The sequence below is a fragment of the Nomascus leucogenys genome, chromosome 4 (genome assembly GCF_006542625.1).
Source record: "Nomascus leucogenys isolate Asia chromosome 4, Asia_NLE_v1, whole genome shotgun sequence".
Classification (NCBI taxonomy): domain Eukaryota; kingdom Metazoa; phylum Chordata; class Mammalia; order Primates; family Hylobatidae; genus Nomascus; species Nomascus leucogenys.
The window spans coordinates 149,476,169-149,490,058 of record NC_044384.1 but is presented as its reverse complement, the minus strand read 5'-3'; the positions used below and the strand labels follow the sequence as shown (position 1 = coordinate 149,490,058).

The 13,890-nt window shown below is 42.1% G+C and overlaps 1 protein-coding gene across 1 annotated transcript in view; it reads left to right on the top strand.

Annotated features, from left to right (window-relative positions):
• DLGAP2 (DLG associated protein 2) overlaps nt 1-13,890 on the top strand; it is a 921,880-nt gene that overhangs the window by 90,073 nt on the left and 817,917 nt on the right. The window contains exon 2 of the mRNA XM_030812421.1: nt 7,388-7,489. Within this exon, the coding sequence (XP_030668281.1) occupies nt 7,475-7,489 (15 nt within the window). The 5' untranslated portion in view covers nt 7,388-7,474. The remainder of the gene's footprint in view (nt 1-7,387; nt 7,490-13,890) is intronic.

The window sequence follows — 13,890 nt, the reverse complement described above, 5'->3', positions numbered from 1 at the left end:
GCAAGACTCCATCTCAAAAAAAAAAAAGAAAGAAAGAAAAAAATACTATGAACATTATAGCCCTTGAAATGAAAACTCAGTAGATATTTATAGATGAGATATAGCTGCAGAAAACATTAATGGACTAGAAGATGAAGCTAAAGAAATTTCCTAGTGTTAAGCATAAAAAGATAGAACATGAGAAAGCACAGTTAATGGAGTGGATATGTCTGAAAAGCAAAAAAATAGATCCATTAGAATCTAAAGAAGAGGTAATAGAAAGGGGGGTGTCATACTGCATGTGTGCTGCTACAACCAAATACTTGAGACTGGTTTCTTTATAAACAGAAGGAGTTTATTTCTCACCGTTCTGGAGGCCAGGAGTCCAAAGTCAAGGTACAGGAGGCTTGGGGTCTGGTGAGGGCTGCTGTCTGCTTGCAGGGTGGTGCCCTGTGTCTGCGTCCTCTCAAGGGAGGAGCACTGTGTCCTCACTTGGTTGGAGGAGCAGAACACCCTGTGCCTTTTTAGGAGGGCCTTAGCCCATCCATGGAGGCTTTGCCCTCATGACTTGAGTTTTAGCATGGGAATTTTGGAGACATTTTCAGACCATCGCAGTGGTCAATCAGTATTTGACATTGAAATGGCAGATAATTTCCCCAAATTGAGGGAAAATCCTTTCAGATGGATACCTTGTATCACCTGCTAAGCAGAAATAAAGATAAATTCAATATCCTGATGTATCTCTGTAAAATTTCGCTGTGTCCAGGATAACAACAAAATCCTAAACAACTTGGTAAAGAAAATATAAATTGGTTATAGATTGGTAAATAATGCCTTAACAATAATACTAGAAGAAGATGTTTATTGAATGTCTTGAATTCTATCTCTAATGTACGTATCATTTGATATTGAGGGCAAATAAAGACATTTTCAGACTTGGCAAGTTCACAGAGGCCATATTGAAAGAAGGACAAGAAGATACAAAACAAGAATACTTTGGAGCATGCGTTTTCATTTATCTCATTTCTTAGATGTAGTAGTCATTGTTTTATAAATTTAGGAGCTTCAGTGTTAGGTACATATATATTTAGAATTGTGATATTTTCCTGTTGGACTAGTCCTTTTATCAGTATGTAATGCCCATCTTTGTCTTTTTAAAATGCTGTTGCTGTAAAGTTTGTTCTATGTGATGTAAGAATAGTTACTCTTGCTTCCTTTTGATGTCCATTTGCATGGAATATTTCTTCCACCCCTTTCTTTTAAGTTCATGTGAGTCCTTATGTGTTAGGTGAGTCTCTTGAAGACAGCAGAAACTTGGTTGGTGAATTCTTATTCATTCTACCATTCTGTATCTTTTAAGTGGAACATTTAGTACATTTACATTCAATGTTAGTATTGAGATGTGAGGTACTATTCCATTCATCCTGCTATTTGTTGCGTGAATACCTTGGGGTTTTTTTTTCATTGCGTTATTGTTACATGTAATAGGTCCTGTGAGATTTATGCTTTAAGGAATTCTATTTTTGTGTATTTGAAGGATTTGTTTCAAGATTTAGAGCTCCTTATAGCAGTTCTTATAGTGCTGGCTTGGTAGTGGGGAATTCTCTCAGCTTTTGTTTATCTGGAAAAGAGTGTAACTTTCCTTCATTTATGAAGCTTAGTATCAGTGGATGCAAAATTCTTGGCTGATAATTGTTTTGTTTAAGGAGGCTAAAAATAATACCCCAGTGCCTTCTAGCTTGGAGGGTTCCTGCTGAGAAATCCGTTAATCTGATAGGTTTTCCTTTATAGGTTACCTGATGCTTTTGCCTCCAGCTCTTAAAATTGTTTCGTTTGTCTTGACTTTGGATGACCTGATGACTATGTGCCTAAGGTGATGATCTTTTTGTGATGAATTTCCCAGGTGTTCTTTGAGATTCTTGTATTTGGGTGTCTAGATCTCTAGTAAAAACAGGAAGTTTTCCTTGATTGTTCCCTCAAATATGTTTTCCAAATTGTTAGATTTCTCTTCTTCCCTGGAAACAACAATTATTCTTAGGTTTGGATATTTAACACAGTCCCAAACTTCTTAGAGGCTTTGTTCATATTGAGTGGATTGCGAGGTCAGGAGATCGAGACCATCCTGACTAACACGATGAAACCCTGTCTCTACTAAAAATACAAAAAAATTAGCTGGGTGTGGTGGCAGGTGCCTATAGTCCCAGCTCACCAGGAGGCTGAGGCAGGAGAATGGCGTGTATCTGGGAGGTGGAGCTTGCAGTGAGCCAAGATCATGCCACTGCACTCCAGCATGGGTGACAGAGCGAGACTCTGTCTCAAAAAAAAAAAAAGTTTTCTTTTCTTTGTCTTTGATGGGTTGGGTTAATTTGAAAGCCTTGTCTTAAGCTCTGAAGTTCTTTCTTCAGCTTGTTTGATTCTATTGCTGAGACTTTCCAGTGCATTTTGCATTTCTCTAAGTTTGAACTTGATTTCCAGAAGTTATCATTGTTTTTTATTTATGCTATCTATTTCACTGAAGAAGGTTTCTTTCATATCCTGTATTATGTTTTTTCATTTCCTTAAGTTGGACTTCACCTTTCCCTGGTGCCTCCTTGATTAGCTTAATAATTGACCTGAATTCTTTTTCTGGCAATTCAGAGATTTCTTGGTTTGGATCCATTGCTGGTGAGGTAATATGATCTTTTAGGGGTGTTAAATAACCTTGTTTTATCCTGTTACCAGAATTGTTTTTCTGGTTCCTTCTCATTTGGGTAGACTACATCAGAGGGAAGATCTGGGATTCAAGGGCTGTTATTCAGACTCTTTTCTCCCGCGGTGTGCTCCCTTGATTTGGTGTTCTCCCTCTTCCCTTAGGTATGTGGCTTCCTGAGAACAAACTGTAGTGATTGTTTTTCCTCTTCTGGGTCCACCCAGTGGAGCTACCAGGCTCTGAGCTGGTGCTGGGGGGTGTCTGCAGACTCCTGTGATGTGATTTTTGTCTTAAAGTCTTGCAGATGTGGACACCAGCACCTGCTCCGGCAGAGGAGGCAGGGAATGAAATGGACTCTGTGAGGGTCCTTGGTTGTGTTTTTGTTTAGTGTGATGGTTGGCCTCCAGCCAGGAGGTGGTGCTTTCAAGAGTGCATCAGCTGTGGTCCCATAGGGAGGAAGCAAACTTGCCCTAGGGTCACCTGGTTAAATATTCAGGTTTCTCAGGCAGTGGGCAGGACCATAGAGCTCCCAAGATATTATGACCTTTGTTTCAGCCACCAGGGTGGGTAGAGAAATATCACCAGGTGAGGAGCAGGTATAGGCATGTCTGAGCTCAGACTCTGCTTGGGTGGGGCTGGCTGCAGCTGCTGTGGGGGATGGAGGTGTGGTTTCCAGGCTAATGGAGTTATACTCCCAGGGGGATTATGGCTGCCTCTGCTGAGTCACACAGGTCGCTAGGGAAGGGGGGGAAAGCCGGCAGTGACAGACCTCACCCCACTCCCATGGAGCTGGCTGTCCTAAAGCTTGGTCTCACCCCCATTGTGCCCCACCAACAGCACCGAATCTATTTCCAGGCAGCCAGTAACCCCCTGAGAATTTTCCCTGGAATTTTCCCTAGACCACGAACCTCCCCATTGAGAAAGCACAGACTCATGGTTTTTCCGCATTTCAGGGAGCCCGCAGCAGTGATCCAGTTCCTTCCAAGGGTCTGTGGATTCTCTTGGCTTTCCTAGTATGTTCCTGCCATAGTTCTTGGGGCAAAAATTCATGACGTGAGTCTCTACATGCTGCTCTGTACATCCGAGTGGGCGCTGCAAGTTAGCCCTGCCTCCTGTCTGTCATCTTAATCCTCTCTGCTGTTTGAAAGAAGATGTGCAAACTGTGCTGGGAATAGGAAACTTGTGGCAAGATTTATAAAGAAAATAAAGAGAAAATTCAAGAATATACAGTTAGTGAAAAATGTGATAGAATCATAAACTTAGAAGAAATAGAAGATCTGTAGAAATTTTTGCTGAGAAATTTGAAAGTCAAGACAAATGATTTGTTTTCTTGGTGACTATAAATGATATAAATTGATTCAACAAAACTTAGAAAAATTTAATGGAACAGTAACCATGGAAAAATTAAACATTTTCATAGATGTCTCTTTATAAGAGGAACTGGCTCAGATATTTTATAGGTAAATTCTGGACAGCCTTTTAGGAAATGATCATTTTATGTTATCTCAGACTAATAAGCATTACTCTCATTTAATGACTGTATCCAGAATTTGATAAATATCACAGAAAAGGGCTGACCTTATTTAAGAATATATAAATTTCCTACCCAAAATGTTAGTCAATTGAATCTAGTTAGATGTTAAGTATGACCATAAGCTTTGCCTTAAGTGCAATATTATTTTAATAATAGTATCTCTATGTAGTAATGCATAAGATAAGGATATTTTAAAAACTCCTCATGACTATATCAATAGATATCACAGGACCTTTAAGCAATGTAGCAGCCACCTGTGATAGAAATTCTAAGTGAAAGAGAAATGGCAGGGAACTTCCTTGAAACAAGTCAAGATATAATCAGAAACTCAACAACAAGCACAGGAGTAGGTGGGAAAATGCTAAAGCATGGAGCAAAACGGCAGTGCCACTGTTATTACTATTATTCCATTTCTTCGGAAGTCTCTATTATCTTGGGAAAATGTATGAGAAAAGATATTAGGAATTAAGAGACTTATTTTCGTTGGAAAATGATAGAGACTACACAAAACCCGTAAGATAATTAGTAACGTTGAGCATGGAGAACAAGTACGAGATCAATGAATGCAAATTATTAACTGTACTGTGCTTGACAAAGTAGTGGAAAAGTCGGCTCATCCTCAGAAAGAATAAGCCTCACAAAATACATTGGAATGAAACAGGAATGTGTAAGATTTGTAGGGAAAAACAACGAAACACTTGGGAGGTACGTAAAACATCACCAAGTACTTGGTACAGAGCAGTCCTTATGTGGCCGACTCGGCGTGGAAACGTGGCACTTCGTGGAAGTAGGGGTGTGGATTATATCTTTCCGTGGGAACGCTCTCCTGTTTGGATTGGTCATGAAGGTGGGAATAGGGTAGTGGATTATGTGGTAATGAAGTTAACCTATAAGAACAAATTCACAAGATTGTTCAATAAGATGTGTTAGAGAAAAATATGAACCGTGAGAGTTCTTGTCTACTAAGAGAAACACACTAGTGCTGGAGGAGATAAATCAATCTGTAGAACAAACTCTTTTATATGGGTAACATTTTCAAGTTAGTCAGGAAAATATGGATTCTTGAGTAAATTTGTTGGGATAATTGGTTATCCATTGGAGAAAAAATTCATTTCCATCTCATAACTCAACAAAGTTTTAAACATGTTAAATATGTAGTCATTAAAGATAGTTACAAAAAGTCTAATAGAAAATTTAGTACAATGTGTTTTTTAAATTGTAGAATTGGGTAGATCTTTTAAATCATAGAAACGGTGAAGGAAGGAACTGATAGATTTGGACACGTGCATATGAAACCCTTCTAAACTGTTGAAAGATAGAATTAATGAGGCTAACAGGCGAATCATAAATTGAAAAAACATTTGCAATGTATAGAATAGATAAGCATCTGGCATATGTAAAGGTTCCTAGAAAGTAATGAAAAATGTATCCCCCAAAAGAAAAAAACTAAGAAACAGCTTACAGGGAAGTTTGTTTGCTCAATAACCACATTAAAAGGTCCCCAGAATCTAGGAAAACAGTGAGAAACTATTTTTTTCCACCAGAGGCAAAAGCAAGAAGATTGTTGCTATGTCGCAATGTAAATGGACAACAATGTTTTGGTAGCATTTTGGGCTAATGTGCTATCCCTTGACTCAGTAATTCTGTCTGGAAACCTACTCTGCATAAACTCACATAATGAGAAGCATTAAAAAATGTATGCAGAATTCTTAGGAAATGGGAAAATTGGAAATAACCTAAATACCCAAGAGTAAGGGATTTGTGGGGCTAAAATAATTGTGATTCTTTCATGCTGGGAAAGATTTATTTCTGTCTGTGCTGATATGGAGAAATGTTGATATATTAATATGAAGTGGATAAGGCTCCATGAAGAGCAGAATGTGAATTCTAGAAAGGTGGAGAGTTTAAAAGTAAGGGATTTGTGGGGCTAAAATAATTGTGATTCCTTGACACCGGGAAAGATTTAGTTCTGTCTGTACTGATATGAAAAAATGTTAATATATTAATATTTCACTTCAAGGAAGTGGGTAAGGCTCCTTGAAGAGCAGAATGTGAATTCTAGAAAGGTGGAGAGTTGAACAGTAAGTGCCTGGAAATGAATATGCAATTTAGACTGACAATCACATAAAGCGTACGTTAACTGGTTACAAGAAACCAACGGTTGATTTTCAGTTTGTTTATTATTTTATGAATATTTCCCAAATGTGCTTGCTACGATAAAAGTCAGCTAATTTTCTTACCTTATTAGGATTTTACATTTGAAAGTATTTACATGGCATTAACTAAGTAATCATGAAACAGATGTTTGGTCAGAGATTTTGGTGACAACAAAGTTTGAGCAGATAGCAGGCAATGTTCAGCAGCCCTTACCTTCAGGAAAGTTAATATAACATGATCATAGTTTTTAACGCTATGTAAAGTGTACGTAGGAGAGTGTTTTGCCCAGTGAGAAGAAAAGACTGGCATATCTTTCCAGTGTAACTTTATAAACCTAATAAGTCTCCTTAAAAAATAACACAAGTGTTCATACTTCCTCCGATTCATTTCTGGCGGGGAATAATAATTTCATGCATTAGTATGCCATGGAAAAAATGAGCAGGGAATTTTGTAATTTATCAAAAATATGTATATTAGCACCTTCTTTTTAAAAACATGTTATACTGAATTTCATCTGGGTACATAGCATTTTTGTCTCCTGGAAAGAAAATGATCAATTATTAATATTCTCTGGTACTGCTTTTTTGTTTCTTGGAATCTGTTTGGTTCTTTGCAGAACTGGACTGAGTTCACAGATACATTTTTTTCATCAAACTATGTAAGGAATCATCATAATTGCTGATTTAAAGTATGGTTTTATTATTTCTCTTTGGTTCAGTATTTCGAAATGGTTAATCGTATGTTATTATCATTTCAAATCCTGCTTTAGAATGGAAATAGTAGTTTCCACAATCATACATCCTGGATCCACTCACACAGCGTGCCGTTCCACGGTCTGATGTACAAACACTTGGTGGTGATTTTTATTTACAGTTTTTGCACCTACTTCTTCTTGCCGCATTGCTCTTTTCAGCTGATTAATTATTGCTTAGTCTCACTTTTTAATGTACATTCCATTTTTTTTCCATAGGGGAGGTTGTTTGCCCTTTTTATCACATTTTCCCCATCTCTATCCGTTCCTCACCTAGGCTTTCTCAGCATCCGAGGCTTGGCCCTAGCCCTGTGCGGCTTCCCTGGCGGCTGCGACCCCTCTGCCTGCGCCCAGCCCAACCACAATGGGGACTGCTCAGGTACAGTGCCATCTCGCTCTTGCTTCCTGTGTGTGTCCGTCCTGCGGTCCTTACTCAGCGTTTGCTTACTGCCTGCTGTGATGGGCGCTCCACCCGGGGAGGGGCACAGGGCTGACGGGGGCCTGGCCAGGCGCAGGCTTCCTGGAAGGAGCCAGGCAGCCGGGTGTGGTAAGGCCGGGGGGGTGAGTGTTCCTGGGGCAGAAGCAGGAGAGGCTGTGGACACTGCCCACAGCTTCGGCTGGATGTTTCTCTGTTCAAACAGAGCTGTGTTTAAAAACTTGTCATGCACGCAGTGTTTGTTGCTCTGTTATCATTGGCAGTGGTGAGAGAATGTTGAGAAATTCGGGAGGCCTGACAGAGAATAGGAGCAGGGCCACGTCACTGCGTGTGCTCCGAATGAATCTGTGCATTCACCGAATGTACGTGTGACTGCAAACTGTCCCCAGATACTGCCAGAATGGAGCTTTTCAAATAGCAGTCTCAACTACTTTCCAGTGGCTTTCAAAGAGCGTTCCTGTGGAAGCCGGTGGTGTGTGGGGAAACAGGAGTGCAGGTCCACAGGCCTGGGCGTGGTGAGACGGGACACAGCCTTCGGACAACAGCATCCTGGGGCTGTGGACGCCACAGTGACCACTGCCGGGTGCTGCAGGTCACTGCAGACTTTCCAGGGGGCCATGCCCACCTCCTGCAGTCCCCAGACCCACAAAGAGCAGATTCGAGAGGAGGGTTTTGTCAGTTTACCTGCCCCAGTGCCAGTGGGTGAAGCACACAGTCACGGAGACGGCATTTCACAAGACTTGTCAAAGGGAAGAGAGGATTATTTCTTATTTCTTATTCCAGAAGTGCTTTGCACTGATGGAAACGTCTAAATTTCAGGGGGGGCCATGTTGCTGCCGCTGCCCTGTCATCCCCTTCTGTTTCTTTCCTTCTTTTACGTCTCACTGCGTGGCAGCTTCACACCTTCTGGCTCAGGGTTCCCGATACTTTCTCTACCCGCTTGGTGGCCTCAGAAGATGGTGTTGACTTTAGGCTGCCAGACCAAGTTGCCACCCCAGGAACAGGCAGCTCTTGTTCTGGGATTTCGGGAGCTCTGTGTACAGCTTCTGAGGAGTCGTAAGGCGAGCTTGAATTCATTATTTTTTTTTGATATCTGCTTTCCCCCCAATCAGAAAAGATGGTCCACAGTATGCTTGTCAACTCTCCATTGAAACTCCCTGTAACCAGCAAGGGGCAATTGCTTTTTTGTCCTGTGAATTAGTTAGGGTGCTTAATTGCAACGAAAAGACTCACTCTGATGTGTTTAAGCAGAAGATAACTTGCAAAAAGGAAATCAGGCATCCCATAGACCCTTGGCCTCCGTCAGCTCCAGCAGCACGGGGCTCAGCAGCAGACCCCCGAGAGCTCTGCACAGACCCCTTCCTGGGACACGCACCCCAGCAGGGATGTGTGGGTGTCAGGATATAGCTATGGCACCTGCCTCCGGCTGCCAGAGATGTTGATCAAAACGTTTTTATTGTTGATGTTTGTTTTCGTTTTGTCTTGCACTTTGGGAAGGGGTCATTTGCAGCACGGGAACCTGTCAGAAGTGCAGGGAGGCCATTCGGGAGCCCAGGGCAGCCAGGATGGGGGAGGTCAGGAGTCTGCGGCCTGGGTCCATCCACCCAGGCTGTCCTCTCGTTCTCTTGTTGTGTGATGACAATGGCAGCTCCCGTGAGACACGGCTATCCCTTATACGATGGAATCCCACTTAGCTTTATCCCAAAGGGGAAGTTGCAATCGCATTTGTCACGTCCCCTAACTCCTAAAGGATCCTGGGACAAAGTTTCTTCTTCTTTTCTTTCTTCTTCCTCCTCATCTTCCTTTTTCCTTCTTTCTTTCTTCTTCTTTTCTCCCTCTGTCACTCAGGCTGGAATGCAGTGGTACCATCATGGCTCACAGCTCAATCTCCTGGGCTCAGGTGATCCTCCCATCTCAGCCTCCTGAGTAGCTGGGCCTATGAGTACTTGCCACCATACCTGGCTAATTTTTGTATTTTTTTGTAGAGATGGGGTTTTGCCACGTTGCCCAGGCTGGTCTTGAACTCCTGGGCTCAAGCGATGTCTTTGTCTTGGCCTCCCACACTGCTGGGATTGCAGGCGTGAGCCTACCATGCCCGGACACATTCCTTCTTCTTTCTCTGGTTCAGCACAGCCCCTCTGTATTTAGACGCTGCCAGGGTTCCCTGCAGGAAATGAGGGAGCGCGTTGGCTTAGTTTTCATATATAAATACCTACATGACACAGCAGTGATACGGGCAGCTTTTATGGTTTGAGGATCCAGTGTTCATGACTCCTGTCCCCACCCCCACCTGTGTTCCCCTTGTCCTGGCCCCAGTCCTGGCTCCGGGAGCTTCCCCTCTGGTGAAGACGAGTGCTCACCTCCTGGTGGTTCCGCCTATTTGGGGTCACTGGGATCACTGCCATCCTCTGCAAGCTTTGTCTGGTAAGTGTGGGAGTGCTAGCGATTCAGAGGACCCAGGGTCCAGACATGCTGCCCTCATCAGCAGCAATAGAGGCTCTCCTGCACCCCAGGGATGTGGTCACACCCCCTTCCTTTCTGCCCACTGGTCTGGTGGCACAGACAGCTCAGCCTTCAGCCGCAATTCACTGGAGCACCCCGCATGTCCCCTGGCACCTCACTCCCTGAGGGGCCATGGAAGCCGCAGGGCATCAGGGGACAGGAGACAGATATTGAGAGGGGCCGCCCCACCTCCGTGGCGGTCTCTGGAGCGATGTCTTCTGGCTGCAGGACAAGCAGCACCCTGTGTTGGCTCCAGGTGCGAGTAAGATACCCACCACATCCTGCAAGAGCCGGCTGGAGAAACCCCCCAGAACTCACCGCAGACCCTGCCAGAGGAGGGCTCTTCCTCTGCCCTCACTGTCCCCAACATGACCCCACAGAACCGTCTACAGGATCTCTGCTACTGTACAGCTGTCAGGACACATACGTGCCCTGGACGCCTGAGACCCACGTGCCTGTGGTTCAGCCACACAGATGCTGAATCAGGTTGTGCTGTTAGATTCTACCTGGGGAGGGTGGAGCTTTCTGTGGGAAACTGCACACCTTTAGGATGGATAGGCACCACGGTTAGGATTTGGGGTCAGAGAGTTCTCTGTTGTGGGCTTTCCTGGGCGTGGAGGCCGCTCCACAGCAGCTGGCCTCTGCCCAGAGGGAGCCGCACTCCCCTCCAGCGGTGAGTGCCAGGCAGTCTTCAGCACCAGCAATTCCTGTGGACAAAGCATCCCCACCCACTGAGAAAGTTTGTTAGCATGAAGCTCCTCATGTTCCCTTATTATCTCTAACGACGTCATCCCTCTCATTCCAGATGTTGCTAATTTGGGTCTTCTGGCTGTTCTTCCTCTTCAGTCTGAGGTTTTTCCATTTTATTGATTTTATCAATGAACCAGATTTTGATCTCATTGATTTTCCTTTTTAAAAATTTTTAATTATTGTGGGTACATATTAGGTGTATTTATTTACGGGCTACTTGGGGTATTGTGATGTAGACACGCACTTCAAAATAATCACATCAGGATGAAAAAGGTATCCGTCACCTCAAACACTTATCTTTACTTTGTGTTATAAACAATCACTTATACTCTTTTAGTTATTTTAAAACATACAAGAAATTGTTGACTGTAGTCACCCTGATGTGGCATCAAATACTAGACTTTATTCATTCTATCTGACTATATTTTTGTACGCATTAACCAGACTTTCTTACCCTCCACTACCCTGGTAACCATCCTTCTGCTCTATCTGCATGAGTTCAGGGTTTTAATTTTTGCTCCCACAAGTAATTGAGAACATGCTGTGTTTACCTTTCTGTGCCCAGCTTATTTCACATAACACAATGAACTCCAGTTCCATCAGTATTGTTGCAAATGACAGTATCTCATTCTTTTTTATGGCTGCATAGTACTCCAGTGTGTATGTGTACCACCTTTTCTTTATCCATTTGTCTGTGGATGGACACTTAGGTGGATTCCAGATCTTGGCTGTTGTAAACAGAGCTGCTGTCAACATGGGCATGCAGATACCTCTTTGATGTCCCGATTTCCTTCCTTTTGGCTTGGTTTTATTGATTTTCGTTGTTGTGTTTATATTCCCTGCTTCACTCATGTCTGTCTTGGTCTTTATTATTTCCTTCCTTTCATTCACTTTGGTTTTAATTTGCTCTTCTTTTTCAGGTTTTTTAAAGGTCAAAGCTGAGGTCAGCAATGTCAGACTTTTTTCCCACAGGCATTTAGTGTTATAGAATTTCCCTGTGAATTTTCAGCTTTTTGGGTGCTGGGTATTTTGTGTTTCTGTGACATTCTTGGGACATAGTTGTTTTGCTTAGCAGAATTAGCTGGGAGCCCTGCCTTCTGCCTGTGGCTGCAGCCTGGTGTCTCGAGGGGCCTGCGCCCTCTCTCACAGCCCTCTCTGCCCATCTGTGCTTCACTTAGTCATGCTGACTTGTCTCTTCTGTTGCTCGAGGGACCTCAGTGTTTCGTCGGTGGCCTATGTGATCCTGTGTCCCAGCTACGTTTGGGATTTCTTCTTAGACCTTTGTCATTTATGTGGATTTGAGGAAGGATAGAGAAGCTTAGGGGTGTCCTCATTTTCCAACCTCGTGCCAGTCTTTCTCATGAATGTTTTCGTAGAAATATCCACTCTTTCCATTCTCTCTCACTAGAGGAGGTGTTTCAGAACTAGAGGAGGGCTTACCCCATATCCACGGGGATGTATGCTGTTTCCCCTTATGGCAGTGGTTCTCAAATGGGGGCAGTTTTGTCCCCAGGGACATTTGGCAATGTGGGGAGACATTTTTGGTCACACAGTTGGAGGGCATTTACTTCCACATCCAATGGGTCATGGTGGGGGATGCCACAGAACAGCCTACAGTGCCTGGACAGCCCCACAGCCAAGAATCATCCAGACCAAAATGCTGAAAAAGGCTTCATTTTTATTACCTAACCTATAAAACTTAGGTATCTTCTGGGGTGTGAATAAGAAGGACAAGGAGATAATATAACCTTGATATAGAACTGATTGTCTTCAATGTGAGGATTTTTCATGGGAGTTCTTAGGACATTGAATGGTAGCAGACTTGCATGCAAATTCATTTAAATGGATTATTTTTAAAATACACATTTGGACTTTCAGGAACAACAATAAAATGTCTTTGAGACAACCTGCTTAGCTTATTCAAATGGTTATTTCAATGGTATGATAGTTCAGTGTAAATAACTGCATGTATAAGCCTTACTTTGGTAATTATTGCAATTGCAATCTTCATGCAGAACTTAGAACAGTATTTACATTTCTGTTGTGCTTACACAAACATAAGAACGACTGCATTTTGATATTTTGTCTCATTTGAAATAAGATAAATTATAGCATGAATTCTTAGCATTAGTTCTGGGTCAACCCACAATAATTCTGAATGTAGAAATCTAATTTATTTTGCAAAAGAAAATTCTCTTTCCTCCAGGTAACTGAATAGATCTATGTTGCTCAGAGACAAAGAGTATGTGGAAAAGAAACTAAGGAGGACACATTTATTATTCTAAGTGTCTATATGTAATGGATTCATGTACCAAGAAGCAACTCTGTATTAAAACATACTATTTTTTATTTCTACTGGGTAATGAATCATTGGGTTTTAGTTAGGGTTTGGGAGTGCCTTCTAATTTTTTCAAGTGTGTTTAGCTTTGACAAACCTAATTTTTTAAAATTAAACCCATGAGTCCTGTTTGGTTTCATTGTTTATGAGGCTAAACCAGGACAAATCCATAGTGTTTTCTTCCATTTCTCCCTTAGCTAGCAAGAACACCATGAGATAACTGACATTGCCTGTTATATTGGTAAGGAATCCAGTTTCTAATGTTGCAAAATAAAGTGGAGGCAGAATGTGTAAAAATAATCAATATTTGCCTGGCTGTTGGAAGCCGAGTTCTAGTTCAGATTTGTCAGTCTCTTTTTTGACCCTGATGAAGTTTGTTCCATCTCTCCCATTTCATCACCCATGAAGGTGACAAGCTTTGACCAAGTGCCCCGAGGTCTCTCTGTTTCTCAAGGAAAGAGAACACTTGTCTTATTACCAGGCCTTCTGGGTATGGGATGATGAATACCCATCATGCTTATTTATAAGTAAAGAATTCTAAGTTTTTTAGTTCAACAAATTAGGAAATAAGTTCATTATTTAAAAGTAAGTATACACATCATAAAGGTAAAAAGGACCTTTCATCTAATTCAGAGCTGTGCTTCTAGAAATCATGAAAACTATAAATTGTTTTAAATTAGTTATTTTTTTTTCAAACTATATAAGCCATATGTCTTACCATAGAAAAATTAACAAACAAAATGAGAAAAGTTGA